The following is a 17,548-nucleotide window of genomic DNA, read 5'->3' on the forward strand; positions in this document are numbered from 1 at the left end:
ATATTTTATCTTAAAAGATTTTCTAACATTTCACATGCGAAGTCACTAAATGATGGCATCAATATTGATCTGATGCAACAATTTCTTCTCAATGCCTGATGCATGCCTTCTAGATGACATAAGGGTGCTGAAATTTTTAACAGGACAATTAGTAATTTATTTACTAAAGGCACTGCCACTCAACAAATTTAGTAAATTACCCAGTTACAATGCTTCTGGTCTTCTGCAGTTGTCGATAATGATGGGCCATGGTTCAATCAGGTTTACGTTGTTTGCCCTAAAGTAATGCCCTGCCCAAATGCCCCAGATGGACGATCGATTCACGTCTGAACTCTGGAGATTGCACAGAGGGCAAATTATGCATCATACGTAGAGACCAAAGGAAGGGCATCAGGCGCGCCGCGCGCGACAGACGAGCAATCGGCGTTTGGACGACTCGCGCGCGTGATGTGGTGGGCTCCTGGCCACGTGTGCATGCATCGCGTATGGAATGCTGATGGGTGCTGTCTTTTGGGCCTGGATCTGGTCCAAACGGAAGTTTACAACTACGTACAGCCTGCTGCTAATACCACTATACCTATACTGTATATACATGAGGAAGTGTCCCTCCGTTTTGGATTCAAGTGTGGGTGGTTGTATGTCCGGTTTTGCAAGTTTGAGGAGTCAGAACAGACGGTTTTTCAATCTAGAGTGAAAAAACGGACTCGGCTCATACTCCACAGGGAGATAAATAGGACTTTTCCCGCGAAAATACAGCAGGCAGCAGTTTGCGGGCCGTCCTGATGCGGAGGCAGCCCCGGCCCACCTGCAAATTCTTTTGCAAAAACAAAATTGGAAGGTACCCAAAGGCCCCCCGGCAGGCCGGCTTGACACTTTTGCCCTGCCTACAGACAGTTACGTAAGTAGTACTTACGTTGTACTCTCTCTATCCCGAAAGAGTGTCCATTTCATCTTATATTTGACCAAATTCATATAAAAATATATCAATACTTTTGATGTCTGATAAATTTCATTATATTCGTTATGAAATATATTTTTATAACGTACCTATTTAGTGTTATTAATACTAGTTGAAATGCCCGTGCGTTGCTACGGGTTTGTACTTGCTCTCACGTTATTATTCGATTGTTCGTAATATGTTGGCTTTACTTCACAATCACCATTTCGTCATTCGCGAGCTGGGAAATATCTCCTCGCCAATCACCAATTCATGGCATTCCAAGTAGAATAGAAGTATTTGGCAATCCTTGAACACCTATCCCAATTGGCCTGCGCCTTATATTTGACCTCCTTGCATTCTCAATGGGGATAATGACTAATATCAATGATTTTGTTGAGATTACATGTAACCTATCCCTTTGCACGTTTATATTTCATAATTCAAATGTATTTTGTTCCCATTTGTTGTAGCGATTATAATGTGTTAGACGAGCTTCAAATGTATCTTCAAGAAGAGAAGATGCAGCCTGCAACAGAAAGGTTAATTGCGCGAGTGTCACTGAATGGAGACCCCGAAGTACATTTTTTCTATACCATACTAACAACTTACCATTACAGATCCAGTTTTGCTATCAAATTTCTTGGAAGGTTCAGAATAGTTCAGGATAACGATTGTGGTAATAGAAAGACCAATTTGTAATGGATATTCAGTTATGGTACTCAGAATTTGAAGAGTCTAACTTGGCCCAAAATAACACATGTACCTTATTAAAGAACAAAATGCTTCTGAGGCATTCAGAGCACCACAAAATACTGCAGAAAGGGGATCAGGATCACTTACCATTTAGCATCTGATCGGAATCCTGACTGCATTTACATTATATCATGAGATAAAATAGAAATCCTTCCAGTCAACAAGCTCTATTGGTGTTCCTACGTACAAATTGTCTAACTGCAAATGAGTACCACATATAAGAAGCAATGAAAAATAATGCACTGAAAATGGATAGGAATTGACACAACGTGAGATTTTGAAAAGGAAAAACAACTACACCATCAAACAGCTTTAGATTCTTTCGTAGCCTAAATACAATATGAATTGCGACATCCAGAAGGGCTGGCATACCTCACAAGCAACAAGACCAACAATGGCTTCTCATTTCATCCACTGGTGAGAACTTCCTTTTGAAAGACAATGACTACCTTCTGCCAAATCCTGTCGTGCTTGTGAAGCTTCATTAAGATTATTGTCTTGAGAAAGCTCATGACTTGGACATGTATCAAGGCTGTTGATGGACCTGACATCTACCATAAAATTTTATACCTTCACCTGCAAGGAAAAGGGAATTATTTACCCGGTAGAGCATACACCATGTTTAATGTAATGATTGTTTTTTATTGCAAAACTGAGAAGCAAATGCAACAGACATCAGTTACACCACTGTGAATCCTTGCTTTTGTGACGTATGTCTCATGACACTATCACAGTTGGTCTAAGCATTCTTTTTTTTTCAAACACGCAGGAAAGCTGCATATCATTATATTAATTGGAGAAGATAGAGTCATACAGAGACCCAAACACACACTCACACACCCCAAAACCTGGTTAAATGCCCGCCCTGTTACCTGTTTTGAAATCTGAAGAGCAATGAGTTCTGCTATGCCAGTTCCAGCCTGCAGTCAAATACATAATCAGAATCTTTTCTTCCGTGTCTCTAAAATGAAGAATCTCATTGATGGGAACAATTTCAATTCAACGGATATATTTCAACAGTTTGACGGCAAAGGGAAAAAAAAAGTCCACCAAGATAAGCTATGAGGCTATCACAGTATCACTAACCTCCCCAGCACCAAGGAACAAATAAGTGTGCTCTGCTAGGGTCCCACCAACCACCTTGAGTGATGCTAACAAACCTGCAAGGACCACTGATGCTGTGCCCTGCAATCATTCATATTTCCATATTGGTACAACCATAAAAGGCAACAGACTGGATGATGGTGATGACTCAATTAAGGATCACACCTGGTAATAGTAAAAAAGAAAAATATCATGGTTTGGTTCCATTTACCTGGATATCATCATTGAAAACAAGATGGCTCTTGCTATATTTTTCAAGCAGATCAAAAGCATTATGATTGGCAAAGTCCTCAAACTGTAAAAAAAAAACGGTTACATTTTGTGATAAGAGTAAATTGGTCTGACATAGCAACAATAGTACACTGAAAGTCTCTGACTCACCTGAATGAGGACTTTCTCACCGTAGATTTGCACCACAGCGCTCATGAATTCTTCTATAAGCTCATGATATTCCTGCCATTAAGGAAAATGCACATGTAAGGCCTCAAGTGCCTGATATTTTGCCAACTCCTTACTTCCTGCAATCTTGTCGCAACTACATACCTTGCCAGTTGCACGTTTTTGCCGCAGTCCAATGTAGAACTCATCATTAAGCAGTTCCTCATTGTTCGTGCCAACATCAATTGTAATGGGCAAACACTGCAAAGCAATTCATTTTAAATTTGAGATAACTTAGTTATATGAAGATACCAAACATACAGGATCACTACAAGAGAGGCTACAAAAAGGGGACAGTAAACATGGGGCCACTTACAGCTGATGGGCGAACTCCTCCAAGGGCAGTGTAGAGAGCAAGTTTGCCTACAGGAATTCCCATTCCCTATAGAAGGATTCAGCATAACATAAGCAAAGGCCCTGAAGCAAAGCAACTAAAAAGGCAATCATACCTGAGCACCCAAATCTCCAAGTCCCAAGATTCGCCCACCATCAGTGACACAAATAACTTGAATATCCCTCTGAGGCCAGTTCCTTAGAACCTCTAGGACCCTCCCCCTGGGATGCACCTCCAGTCAGTCCAAATCCAATAGACGGACGGAAGAGAACTGCATAATTACTGCAAATTCAAGCAGATATAGGCACACGTACTTGTCCCTCAGGCTGACATACAGACCCTGCGGTTGTCTAAAGATGGACCCATACTTCTGGCAGGCCTCGTCAACAGTCGGTGTGTAAACAAAAGGGAGCAGCTCCTCCACATTATCAATTAAAAGCCTGTAGAAAAGCCTCTCATTTCTCTCCTGAAAACAGAAGGTGTTAACAACAATGCAACAACCAACCATTCATTCTAACGGAACATATTACTCCGGTACTTGTAAGCTTTCATATGAGTAAAAGAAAATAGTGACTGGGATTACCTGAAGGTCCATCATGGCCATATAGCGCTGCAAAGGAAGCTGGTACTGTCGCAGGTTGTGCATGAACTTCTTAATCTACATACACATTAAAGCGATCTTTAGGTTAGAAAAAAAAAGAAAGGTTTCCAATCAGATTAGGAATTCATTTTAACGATAAATGCCCTTTTATTAGTCAAAAACCTGCATGTATGTCTCTTGAGAGCATCTATTTTAGCGTATATTAAAATTTTAAAGGGCAACTATTTTAACTCATGACTAATTAGAACATAGACTATACAACCACATGTGACATGTTCCATGGTTCAGAGAATAATTGTGAATTAAACTTTTCATCATATCATACAAATTAAAAGAAAAGAAACATATAGAAAAGGATTAAAATTTGTTTGCTTCCAGTTGTTTGATTGCAAACTCTTGCCTGCAGACTAATCAGATCACATGAGAGAGGAAGGCCTTGGTAGAGGTTGGAGTCTTCCATAGCAGCCAGAAGGATCTATCGTGCCTTTTCGTGTTGAAAATATCAATTAGAAAAAATAGTACATATCCCACTTCTACTGCATACCTCCAGTTTAGGAGTCTTCATATTGATTTTTCATGTTGAAAGGATAAGCGAACTGTTATGAAAAGAATATTCAGGCAAAAGCACATTGGCAAGAGAAAGTAGTAAGGTCAGGAGGGGTAACAAAATTACCTAGCATCCTCAATCACTTTCTGAAACAAATTGCTTGTTGGCAATAGAACAAGTAGTAAGGTCAACAGTACTTGCTAGCAGGAATGGTAGAAAGTGCAGATGTACCTAAGCACGGTGCAATAGAAGCACACCAACCTAGAGGATTACAAAAGAAAAAAATGTTAATCGAAAAGCATTCACTTTAAGTACTTACATCATCATTTAGGATTTTTTTTGGATCTAGCAAGCATGACAATTGAGATTGTGTGACAAAGATGTCATCTATCTTCACAAGTATATTAGATTCCAAAGATGTTTCTATTGTTATTAGAACTTATTTTCACTTTTATTTTTAGTCAACTTCGTCAGACAAGAAATAAAATCATCCAATGATGTCTTTTTTTTACACAAGCAAGCCAAAAGGACCATCAGACACCAAATTAGAACACTTCTGAGAATCTGTGCCTTTTGTTTTATTTCTACCAAAAACAGAAGACATGCGGGACTTAAGACCTCTTTGTTTCAGATGTTTAAACAATAAATAAGTAATCCAAAGTATATAGTTTAGTACTCCCTAATAGGATATTATCCAGAACTGACCTTATAAAAACGAGCTAGAAAATCACCTCTGAAGGCTGCAGAAGGAGCAACTTGTTGGATTGCTTTGAGCTTATCACCATAGATATTGAATACAGAAAATGAACATGTTAATTGGACAGGGAAACTATATTCCTATGTTTTTGTGCATCTTTACATAGTTCCCACGAATTGTCCTTTTCCTGGACAGCAAGCATATCCATAGCAATTTGAGTTCTTTTTTTGACAGCAAGGAAATCCATAGGAATCTGAGTACAGCAATCAAGGCATACCTTTGAGAAAGTTTGTTGTTTTGTTGTTGCTTGCAGGAGAATCACCTATTTGTAACAGAAATAATAAATATCAACTTTAGTTAGTCCACACATGCATAAAACCGTCATGAGTAATTTCTCATAGAACTTACAAAAAGCTCAGTACCTATTTGGTGAGGACCTCTGAATAGACTATATTCTTCGTGTATCTATCTGTTGTGTCTTTTTGATTGATCTCTTTCTTATCTGACATGTCGCTTTTTGTCTTCCTTTTTTTCCTTTTCTTATTTTTCTCTGATGGCTCGATTTTGTTGTCCTGCTTGTTGTCCTCATCTTCATCATCATTTTCAGCTGTTAGTATCTTTATGTTCTTGGCTGTTGTTGCTCTAGATAGCGCGACATATAATTGACCGTGAGAGAAAACCGGTTCAGGCAGGTAGATGCCTACATTTGGTATTGTTTGTCCTTGTGCTTTGTTTATTGTCATTGCGAAACTTAGTCTTACAGGAAATTGTTTCCTCTTGAAACGGAATGGGAACATCTCATCATCAGAGGGGCACAGCGGGATTCGGGGTAAGAAAACTCGTGTCCCATAATGTTGTCCTAGCACAATCTCTGCATCGATTGCATTTTTCTGGAATCCTCGTACCACCAATCTTGTGCCATTGCATAGTTCATTAGCTGGGTCGATATTTCTGAGTAGTATTATTGGACAGTTAATCTTGAGCTTCAGCATATGTGGTGGTAGTCCATTTGGTGTTAGTGTGTTTAGGAATTCCGGGGGATAGTAGTTATGTGGGTCATCTTCTACACTATCGAAGCTGTGATAGACCATCTCTTCTCCTTGGAATCGTTCAATCATTTTCAGATTTATGCGGTCTACACAGTCATTACGCGTGGATAAAATGGCTCTTGACGTGATGTAATTTGGATCCTCCAGGCAAGCGCTGTTCATTTGGTAGACGCTGTCGATGAGTCTATCAAGTCCTGAATCATCCATTGTGCGTGGAATACATATATTTTTGGGCAGACGTATCTCGCCTTTATCGTTTGTCTCCTCAGTGCCATTGCCGATGCGCAATAGGTATTCTGCAAACCATGGGTCATTTTGAGCCCTCATGTTGCGCACAAGCTTCATGTGACGCATGCAATTCCAGAGTTCAGATCTGCGTAGTGAGGCATCTACTATTTGTGATCTTGTACCCTTTCGTACAACCGGCAGAACTTGTCTAAAATCTCCCCCAAATACCACTGTTTTCCCACCGAATGGAAGATTTGGTATATCCATTATGTCACGCATGCTTTTGTCCAGTGCCTCTATTGCCTGCCTCTTAGTCATCGATGCTTCGTCCCAAATGATTAGCGATGCTGCCTGAAGTAGCTTGGCTGTCCCACTTTGTTTTGTGAATGAACAAATAGCCCCATCATCTATCCTTAATGGTATTTTGAACCTTGAGTGCGCTGTCCTTCCTCCGGGCATTATGGAAGCAGCGACACCAGAGGTTGCTGTTGCTAAAGCTATTTTTCCTTGTCCACGGACTGTTGCAAGCAATGCCCTACATAGAAAAGTTTTCCCAGTTCCTCCCGGTCCATCTACGAAGAATAGCCCTCCTTCATCTCTATCAATTGCTGTTAGAATTTCATTGTAGGCGGCCTTTTGCTCGTCATTTAGGTGTTTAGGCAATTCCATGTCCTCAGGGTCCACCTCGATGTTGGCTTCCTCGGTGATCTCCCTAGGTGTATTGTCTTTTGTGTCATTTTGCTCGTTGATCTCTGGAAGAGGAAATGATCGTATGTCTTTTCCCATCGATTGCAACATTTCTCTAATATTGATTAATACCATCTGTTCGACCATTTTTGCATTTTTGCAGTTTCGTCGATAGTCTTCCGACATTGCCTCGATGTGATTGTTCCATAGTGCACGGATGTCGTGGGGCTCACAAAACACAAGAATCGTTGCAAATAGTCTTCGCAGCGAGGATGGCATCCGAAATAACTCTGCTTCCGTCAGGCAATCATCTAACGTGTTGTCTTCCTCAATGAGGCCCCTTCTCTCTGCAGCTTCACGAAATGATGGCAATATTTGGCCATCAACTGTTCGTAGGTCTTCGTAGCAGGTTGTGCCTTTCACATGGTTCAAGAGAACTCGAAGATAGTATCTTTCTCCTTCGGCTGGATGTGCTGAGACGATTCTCCCAACCTGGTACAACGTTTTCCTTTTCCTCTGTTGCCAAAACTTCCCTTGGGTTTGCCAAGTATAATGTTCTGGAAAATCACGGTACAGAATACCTCGTGCTTTTTCGTGTATTTTGTTTGCTTCGAAGTATGCCGTTAGCATTGACTTCTCAACACCTTCGCGGTTGATAACTTCCGTTATTTCTTTTTTTCCATGGTATGAAACCATGTGCATGTTTGGAAGATGAAGCTGCAATTGCATGACTGGAGGATTTGTCTTGCTTAGTTCGAAGCCATATATCCTCCATAGTGCCTCTGGTGGTGTCACCCATCTCGCGTCTCTGTATTGTCTAATCTCATCGATGTCTTCTTTTTCGCTTGTCCCATTTACACATACAGACGCACGGTCATGCCCCTTGTAGATGTATTTGTATAGGTATTTGACAGCTTTGATGCTTGAGCATACCTCGACATTTATATGGCAATTGAACATTTGTAGGAGGTAAGGGTTGTATGGGACTACCCACCTGTTATCTAGTTTGTGCCCTCGGACTATTTCATTGTGGCCGTCATCACGTCGCCTGTATAATGGGTAAGAATCCTTGCCTTGAATGGTAGTAGCGTTAAATGGCCTTGGATAATAGTTCTTGCATGATTTTCGATTCTTTGTGCATGCACAGTTCCCATTCAATGTACCGCAAGGTCCATGCATCATATGTTTGATAACCATCTTGTACAACTCTGGGTACTTTTGTTTGTTTGGGAGCTCCGCCGAGATTAGTCTATCATATTGCTCTGGACAAGTAAGCTTATATTTTCTGATCACTATAAGCAAGAAATGAGCGTGCGGTAGACCTCTCTTTTGGAACTCTACAACATAGGTATAGGCCTTCACCTTCCCTAGGATGTGCTCTTCTAACAACTCCTTTTTCATTTCTTCTAGTTTTGCTCTGAAAACACGAACAACAAGATCAGGGCGATCTTGTGGTGTTTGACCAAACTCAAGTTCATTCGTGATCTCTTCCCAGTTGGGATTGCATGTCATCGTGAGGAATATGTCCGGTTTCCCATATTTTCTAACTAAAGCCATGGCGTCTAGGTACCGACGCATCTTGTCTCGAGGACCCCCAATAAATGATGATGAAAGCACTATCCGTTTTCCGACCGCATCTCCCCTGTCTTGTCCTGCATGAATGCTATCTAGAAGGCCTTGGTATAGATCCGCCCTTATCTCTTTTTGATGATTCCATATGAAGTCCAGTCGTGAGCTCTCAATTTTGATGTATGTATCCACGGCGAATTGTTGGAAAAGTCGTCCGCCGTATAGTATTGGGTTAAATATGTTTGGTCGCACATGAAATTTATAGCAGTAGTATTCTCTCATGGTTACCCACAATCTACCACTTGAATCTGTGTTGGACAAATAGAATTGATTGTTAACGGCATAGGCAATTATTTAATTAGTATATGTAACTATGAAGGCTAATATTTGAATTAGTTAACTGGGTCATTGTTTTTGTTATTTTTATTAGCACGAGCTTTCTTTACATCTTCCGTAGTAATTCCAACCTTTGGGATATCGGCATGCCATCCCAATTCACCTCTTGGAAAGAACAGAGGATAAGACAATGGATCGTAGCATCCAGCGTATGATCGGATTCCTTGTATTTCGTTATTGTTCCCATGTAGTATTACATTTCTGTCAAAAGTATTCCTCCGTTCATTTCCTTCAACCCAAACTGCAGCTACCTCTGATGTGATTGGTGCGTTGTATGTCCTTTGGTCCAATCTTTGGTCAAGGTTCAACATCACTCTGTACTCCTCAAGGTTTTCTTCCTATCCCAAAGTCCTAAATTGTTCAGAGTATGGATTGTTGCGTAGAGTATTGGTTATAATGAGTAATACATGTTTGTCTTGCTCATACATTTCCTTGCGGCAATAGCGATAACGATGCTCTAGGGTTGGATCATCATCATAGAAGTAGAGTTCTAGATGCTTAGGATCTGAATCATCTTTTCCAAATGAACGTATGTTGTGATAGATTTGACCATGTGCTCGGAAGGTGTAAATACTGCTATTTCTCATTGTAGTTGTATCTCTATCGAGGCGACAGTATAGAGAAGTAAATGAGAAGTGGCCATTGAAAAACCTTATATTCTTTCGAAAATGTATTGCATCAGAGTCATTGCTCGTCCATAGTCTCATGAGCTGATGTGGTGTCTCAAGATTTGCAAGTTTTATTTGTCCTTTTCGACAGCATAGGCCTTCAGGTTCGTGGTGAAATTTCTTTGCATCGCAATATTTGCAATTTTCAACAGGTTTCAGCTTGTGTGTGTTGTCTGGTATGTTACTATAGACAAGGTCATATGGATCATTGATGTTTGAATGTTCGGGAACGGTTGACTCATTTTCATTTATTTGTACCTCCATATCTTCCCATTCTGCTATGATTCGTAGGATTAAAGAAATTAGAGAAGTACTAACATTGTGATGTGAAAATATTTTAACATGTTTATCATACCTTGACCAGAAATTATGTTATCCTCCTCATCGGTGTCTTCTTCATATACAACTCCATCGTCATCTGCATAGAAATATGTGAATTATATGCTGTTTTCTATTGCATGAGAATATAAATTTAGTATATATCCTTACCATATGGTTCATCATCAATGATTGATTCATTTGGTTCTTCTCCATCCTTGGTTGCTGGACACATTGAATAGGGGATATCTGTCCATGAAAGATTGTTATCATTGTAAAAATTGATGCATGTTTTATCTGATTGTGAGAGTCATATATGCAATTAGGAGTATTACCTTCCTTCATGTTTGTTGGCTGTTTTATAGATTGTAGATCATCTATGACTTTGGTCTTCGTAGAATAGTCTTCATCTGTTACGATATTTGCAGGGTTCTCCATTGCAATTGAATTCTTGCTTAGAGTGTTACGTCGTCGTGCACGGTTAGCAGAATCTTGTTGTAACTTTGCTTTCTTTTGGTTTGGTTGCATGTTTGCATATCTTTCCTTCTCATGCATGCATTTTTTCTGTATTTTTTGCTGCTTTTCTTGATCAGTCTCCTCTGAGCATTTTTTTTGGATCTGAGTTGAATTTGTACTTGTTCTTTTTTGTTGATGATAGGCTTCACGACGTTTTTTGAGTTTTTCCTGCTTTTCTTTATCAGTCATACGTGCATACCTATCTCTATCTCTTTTCCTTCTCTGCTCTTTGGGATCCAAGAGTTGCGATGTTGATTCAAATGGTTTTTCTGCAAAGAGATATACATAATATTATGAAAATATATGAGACCGAGAAACACTAATTCTGTGTTTAATGGTTTGAAGAAGATTTGAATCATATTCAACATACCAAGAGTTGTCATTGATTATACGGTGCTCGCTGGAGACAACTATATGTGTGTGCTATGTTGAGAAGGTAATCCAGTAAGAAGTCCACGGACAAGCAATTATTGCAGCTTTACAATCTTTTCTTGTGAGTTGTCTGCAATTAGCATGAAAGGGGATTGCTTAAATTCAGAGAGGATATCTATTATGCAATCTGTTACATAAACTTGATTGAAACGAACGAATTAGCCTAGGTTCATCGAGTAAATCAGTAAGGAAAACCATGGCATGCTGTTGTATCATGGAAAGAAATTCTGGGAACAACAGGTTGCCTTTTTTGAATGGAACCTTCAAGTTTTCAGGATACGCAATATTTCAAAAATATTAGCTTTGCTCATTTCATATTGCCAACTGGTACCACATGATCTAATTATTTGTTTTGAAAGACAAAAAAAGATCTTAACTGCATTATGAATTGGATACACATTAGCTCCCTGCGTTTTTGGAATTGGAAAATAGGTTCTATTTTATCACTCAAGTCCATGACATTTTACAACTTGTTTCTGGCATACAAGCAAGATGTGCAAAGACTCGATTGTTGGTAGAACTCACATGGCAACTTACAGAAAACCTACAAGTTATCCACATGTACAAATGCTACAGTCTGGCCAGTATTCAGGTATCAGCCTGGCCATGGGAAAAAACCAGAAATTTATAGGAGAACACCTGAATTAGTACAGCTGTTAATTTCTGGTAATTCTTATTTGTAAGAAGCTTTCAGACTTCAATGCAGATCATTTTTTGGTTTGGTTCTTCATTACTTTGCAAGCTTCTGGTTCACCATGATAATGATTTAACCAAAAGGAGAAAAGAAAAAGGGTGTAACATATAGCATTTGAGTGTTTGACACATGCACACCTATTAATCTAATTCCTTTTAACACTAATGCTTGGATTACAAGCTCAACGAACCAATAAAAATGCAGAATTGCACCTAGGATTTTAGCTTGAATCAGGTTAGAACTCCTAGGGGGTGTCTGCTCTTTCCTCTGTTTCCTTTATCTGGCAATGTAACTAAACTCTGATATTCTCGTTACAAATAATGGAAATTGATGGGGTTGTTTTTTGAGCAATTTTATGGTTGCAGCCCTCTCAAGCTCAACACAGGTTGTAACTAATCAGCTGAACCTGAAGTCCACAAACTGCCATCAAGAGAGCTCCTTCAGTTGATTCCCTTTCTCCAGCTGTACATAGCTATTTAATCCATCTTATTAACAGAAGGTAGAAATACACCCATTTTAGATCTAGAATTATGGATTTTTTTTCTACCAGCAGAATTGAATCCTCATGGTTTAAAGTTCCATAAATTAATCAAAATTTAGTTTTTCTTCAAACTACAAAAAGGCACACTATATTGTTAGCTCGATCTATGACTGGATCACTGCTGAGAACTTTTTCATAATTCCTGGCATCCTAAACGGTAAAACAACAACTGTCAGTGCTGAAATAAGGGTCCATCATGGTTCTCCCATAAGCCCACAAGTTGATGAGGTGCTCATTCCTAATTCTCTCCAACCAATTCTTAGTTCAGTGTTGTGCATCTGCACTCCAGTCTTGGGTAAGGAATAGGCTGAAACTATATGCATTCAGATACGTTCAAACACCAGAATAGGCAGTGTCTATATTGGCTTCAAAAGAAATGAGCCTTAGTCATACAATACGGTTTTTCACCTGTACTCACGAAAGTTGATCATTGGTTTAGTTAACCATCCTAAGCAACATGGGCCGCTATAATTGGCTGGTCAGGGTCTAAGCATGCAAAGCACCGTGTAAATATAGTATTAATAGCATCAATGCCTGGTGATATCATCACACCATACATCTAATTTCCCAACTATTATACAATATAATGTAATATGAAGCATACAGAAATATGCAACTCAAATATCATATTCTGCAGTCCAGATCCTTGACGCAACGAGTCATGCAAAATATCACATTCACAGTAAAAAAAAATGCACACATGAGGACTTCCGTTAAAGCAACACATATATAACCACTGATATTATAGGTGAACTCAAAAAGATTAAGATACTATAAAAATGTACAGGTTACATTGAGAGCCTTATCAAGATTCTCTAAATAATCTTCTATTTTTGTCCCACTCTAAAATGCAAACAGGTGTCAACTCCAACATGAAACAGATGCAGAAAAAATATAACAAACAGAGAACAGGATAAAAAGTGCTACTTACATCTAACTTGACCTTTTGATCAATGTATTTCTTAGCCACATGATCCTGTTTTTGGAATTGGAAAACAGCTCCTATCGTACCTTTTGTGGAAGTAGAGTAAGAAGCTTGTGCTTGTTGCTGAGTATTATCGATGGCGAGGATGTCCTGGGCTCCTGGCCACAACCCCGCAGCTATGTATAGAGGCAGGAACACAACCTTGATTCCGATCCGAGTCCATCTCGATTCCAATACGGTTCGGCTGCAAACTCTCCTGCCAGTCTGTCCCCGAGTCAGCCTCGATTCCAATCCGTTTCGGAATCGAGCTCTGCTGGCAATCCGTCGACACGGCCGGCGTCGGGCGGGTCCCTGAAGTGGCGTAGGAACCGGAGGATGATGGCGTCGACGTTGGAGGACGGCGGGATCTCGTCGGTGGACATGAGGACCTCCTGGAGGCGACGGTGGCGGCGTCGTGGCCATGGCCATTCTCGACGGCCGGGAGCCTCCTCCTGGAAGTGGAGGAGGAGAGGCTCCTCCAGCCATGAAAAGCTGCCTCGTGCTGCCGTCCAACTCCGGGGACCGATGGGGTGGGAACCGGCCGCCGGTCCCGGATGCGGACGGAGCGGCGGCGTGATGCGCAGGTGCCGCCACGGCGCCCGAATCTCCGGAGGATGCGTGCGGCGGCGATGCGAGGACGGTGAGAGGAACTCAAGGGAAGCCGGTGCCAGCGGCTAAACGGGAGATATCTGGGGTATAGAGAAGGCTCCATCGCGGCGACGCTAGCGGATCAGAAATCCCCGATGGTAGCACCGGGCTCGTCGGCCCCTGGTTTGGAACAGAGCCGAACGGAGCGGCGGCAAACAGAGAAGGGCGCGGGGTTAGCAGAGTCCGGCGGTGATGCCGATTCGGCAGGGGGAGGGGGAGGCTGGGGTTAGATGTGGCAATTTTGGTGTTCGCCATCCAACGCCGACCAGCGCTAGCTCTCGAGGCCTGAAGAAACAGACTCCCACGCGGCAGCGCTTGGCCCCTCAAGGCCATTCGAAGCCACCAAGGACACGGGATACAGCAGCTCCTACAGCAGCCCAGGTAGCCGGCTAAGTGAATCTTGATGCTATTGTTGATTTGGTTGAACGGCTTTGACTATTGTGTGATGTAACATGCACTGCAAATTTCAAGCGTGTATCAAGCAGCTGATAGCATCATTTCTTAGTGCTGTGTTCCTAACCAATTCAGTGAGATTGACAGGCTCTAGACATGCATTAATTAATAGCATAAGCGTGTATGAGTCAACAGACAAAAAAAGACACTTCAGAAGTTCTCCCTTCTTTATTTTGGATCCAACAGTATGATCCTAGCCTCCTGGTGATTGCCTTTTCAGGTCTACTGGTCAATGGTGCTAAAGCACCTCGCACTCAAGTTTCAACAACAACCAAAGGCAACTCTAAGTACATCAGATAGATCAAAGAAAGGGGGAACTTGGCTTCTCCTGAACTAAGAGCTTTCATCAAGATAGAGTTACTTTGCATGTAAGGACCAGTACGGTATACATAGCAGTTCAACAAATCCAACATCTCACTGAGCTGATGATACATATTAGAAATGAGTGAATAATAAATATTCCTATAAACAAAAAGGTCCAACGGTAATAATAGACCGTTTCAACATGATCTCATACATTCTCTGTGCTTGCATAACTATTTCTAACTTTGAGTAGCATTGATACACCTAAGAAAGTCTCGAACACCGGCAGGCATATTGTCTTCACATTCATTCTCCTTGTAAGTTAATAGTTGTGCCATAAATTGCTTTCTTAGTTCGTAGCCATCCTGTACATGCATATATGTATGCAAACAATTAATAATTAGCGTCATATAAGTGTGTAAATAATAAATAGTAATATTTGAAGTTCTTATGAAACTAACCTTTAAAATTGGCAACCGTAGTTCTTCATCTTTCCATATGCACATGAAGAGAGAAACAAGATAACCGGATAGTTCCCTGATAAGATAAGAACATCAAGAACATCAGTGAGTAATATAATACATATATTTTCATAATATGTTCAACACTGAAGGTTGAACTACTTTTGCTTAAACAGATGTGCATGTTTTACTAAAAGAAAGAATTTGAAGACATAGTCTTCACTGTACAGTTTGTGTTGCGCCTTTTAGTCCTACATCTTTACAACTTGTTTCTGGCATACAAGCAAGATGTGCAAAGACTCGATTGTTGGTAGAACTCACATGACAACTTACAGAAAACCTACAAGTTATCCACATGTACAAATGCTACAGTCTGGCCAGTATTCAGGTATCAGCCTGGCCATGGGAGAAAACCAGAAATTTATAGCAGAACACCTGAATTAGTACAGCTGTTAATTTCTGGTAATTCTTATTTGTAAGAAGCTTTCAGACTTCAATGCAGATCCTTTATTGGTTTGGTTAAGCAAATTCAGGATAAAGCAATGAAAATATAAAAAACTGCAGTCATGCATTTATGTTGAAAAACAGAGATTTGCAGTTATAGCATGTACATAAATATGAAATGAAGTGCTAATGGAACTGTTAATGGTGAATAAAGCAGTTAGAAGTTACACTGTGAAACAGACTCCAACTTCTCTTATCCACATATTCATTTATTACTACTGAAAAATGATATTGCATTAAAAGTTAATTAAAAGTATCCTGAGATTTCAGATATGGTCCAGAATGCAGGCCAATGATAAGTTAACATAACTGATTCTTTGGTGTGCCTTGCGAAAAAAATATAACTAAGCAGTGCATCTAGTGAACTTGTGTTCAACCAAACTAACAGGAGTAACTTAAACATACAAGCTGAAAGCTAAACTGAACTGGCTGTCAAAATTCAAGAATCTACATGCAGTGTTACCCAGGTGCTTATAAATCAAACTTCAACTCAATCCTGAGCTACCACATCTGAACAGTGCTTATAAGAATGCTTACCTGTTTTCGATAGGAACATCAGATAAAATTATTTGACGCCAAACATCCTCACTCCATCTAGAGCCAGGGCATACTTTTGACATGGCTTTTGGCAAGAATTCAGCAATACATAAAAGTTTCTTCACATATCTTGCATTTGGGTTGTATTTGTAAACAGGGTCAAGTGGAGTAGGGTCTAAAATATAGACGGTTCTTGTATCTTGGTTTAGTATAAACAGAATAAAGGTTTTATTGAATTGTACTATTGGTATAAGAATCTGCAAAATGCTATTTGTTAGAACAAGAGCAAGAGCATTAAAATGTACAAGAAGGCTAGTAGCTATAATCGCAAGAACTGTGCTTATAGGTTGTGCTTATAGGTATAGGGAAGTGATGTCTTACCAATTTGCATCTTGAAATACTATAATTAACACCAGGCCAGCTACAAACGGTTTCTGCGAGTTGTTCCACATCTAACTTTTTACGGAAGTTTGGGTGTCGTCCAAAATCAGTAATCATCTATGAAATAAAATATTGGTTAAAAACCTGAGGAAAAAAAATATTTTTATATTATGATTATAAGAACATACCTAAAACCTCGTGTCTAGATAATGCTTTGATATTGTTCCTTTGGTTTTCTTCATCATTTGGATCTCGTCAAACATGAATTTTCGAATAACCAAATTCAAACAATCACGGTCTATGGGCAGATCTTCCTTCAGAATTTCTTGCAGCTTCCTGACAGTCAAGCTAATGGAATATGGCTTGGAGTTTCTCACCCATACTTTTCTGCATTAAGACAAAAAGATGGCTTCACACAGTCCAGACAAAGAAAAAATTGTCATATTAACAGAATATGACAGGAGGAACAGTACACCAAAAACTTGCAACATGGTATATGGAAACACACAGCCAAATTACCATGAAACAGTTAACTTGCACAAAATTTTGGCTAAAAGGTCCCTGATATGTACAAGCAAGACCCACAGTAGCTCTACAAAGTTTATATCCATTCGGTTCATAACAAGGGGCAATGCAGCATGCAACATCTGATCATCATAAGTTCAATAGAATAACAAAATGGAATACTTATGTTGTACATTGTATTATTCTATTAATAAAAAATACATAGTAGTAATAAGAAGGTTCTTACTCCAAGGTCTTTGGACAATTAATTGATTTGATGT

The 17,548-nt window shown here is 39.9% G+C and overlaps 1 protein-coding gene across 1 annotated transcript; it reads right to left on the bottom strand.

Annotated features, from left to right (window-relative positions):
- Positions 1 to 1,373: 1,373 nt before the first annotated feature.
- On the bottom strand, positions 1,374 to 4,267 carry LOC111257055 (NADP-dependent malic enzyme, chloroplastic-like). Its single transcript, XM_022826078.1, has 13 exons — positions 4,153 to 4,267; positions 3,884 to 4,035; positions 3,685 to 3,790; positions 3,552 to 3,617; positions 3,341 to 3,436; positions 3,179 to 3,250; positions 3,009 to 3,092; positions 2,780 to 2,878; positions 2,530 to 2,613; positions 2,264 to 2,269; positions 1,781 to 1,806; positions 1,550 to 1,568; positions 1,374 to 1,466 (listed from the first exon to the last, which is right to left on the bottom strand). Exons 1-13 carry the CDS (start codon positions 4,213 to 4,215, stop codon positions 1,374 to 1,376), a joined length of 966 nt encoding a protein of 321 aa, XP_022681813.1. The 5' UTR covers positions 4,216 to 4,267.
- Between the last annotated feature and the right edge of the window lie 13,281 nt (positions 4,268 to 17,548).

Source organism: Setaria italica, chromosome IV (assembly GCF_000263155.2).
Source record: "Setaria italica strain Yugu1 chromosome IV, Setaria_italica_v2.0, whole genome shotgun sequence".
In the NCBI taxonomy this organism is placed as follows: Eukaryota; Viridiplantae; Streptophyta; class Magnoliopsida; order Poales; family Poaceae; genus Setaria; species Setaria italica.

Coding starts and splice junctions, on each gene's coding strand:
- LOC111257055 (XM_022826078.1), bottom strand. CDS start 4,215: ATGCACAACCTGCGACAGTACCAGCTTCCTTTGCAGCGCTATATGGCC. Junction 3,791..3,883: donor TATGTCAGCCTGAGGGACAA/GTACGTGTGCCT, acceptor GGTGCATCCCAG/GGGGAGGGTCCTAGAGGTTC. Junction 3,251..3,340: donor AAAAACGTGCAACTGGCAAG/GTATGTAGTTGC, acceptor CCTTAATGGCAG/GAATATCATGAGCTTATAGA.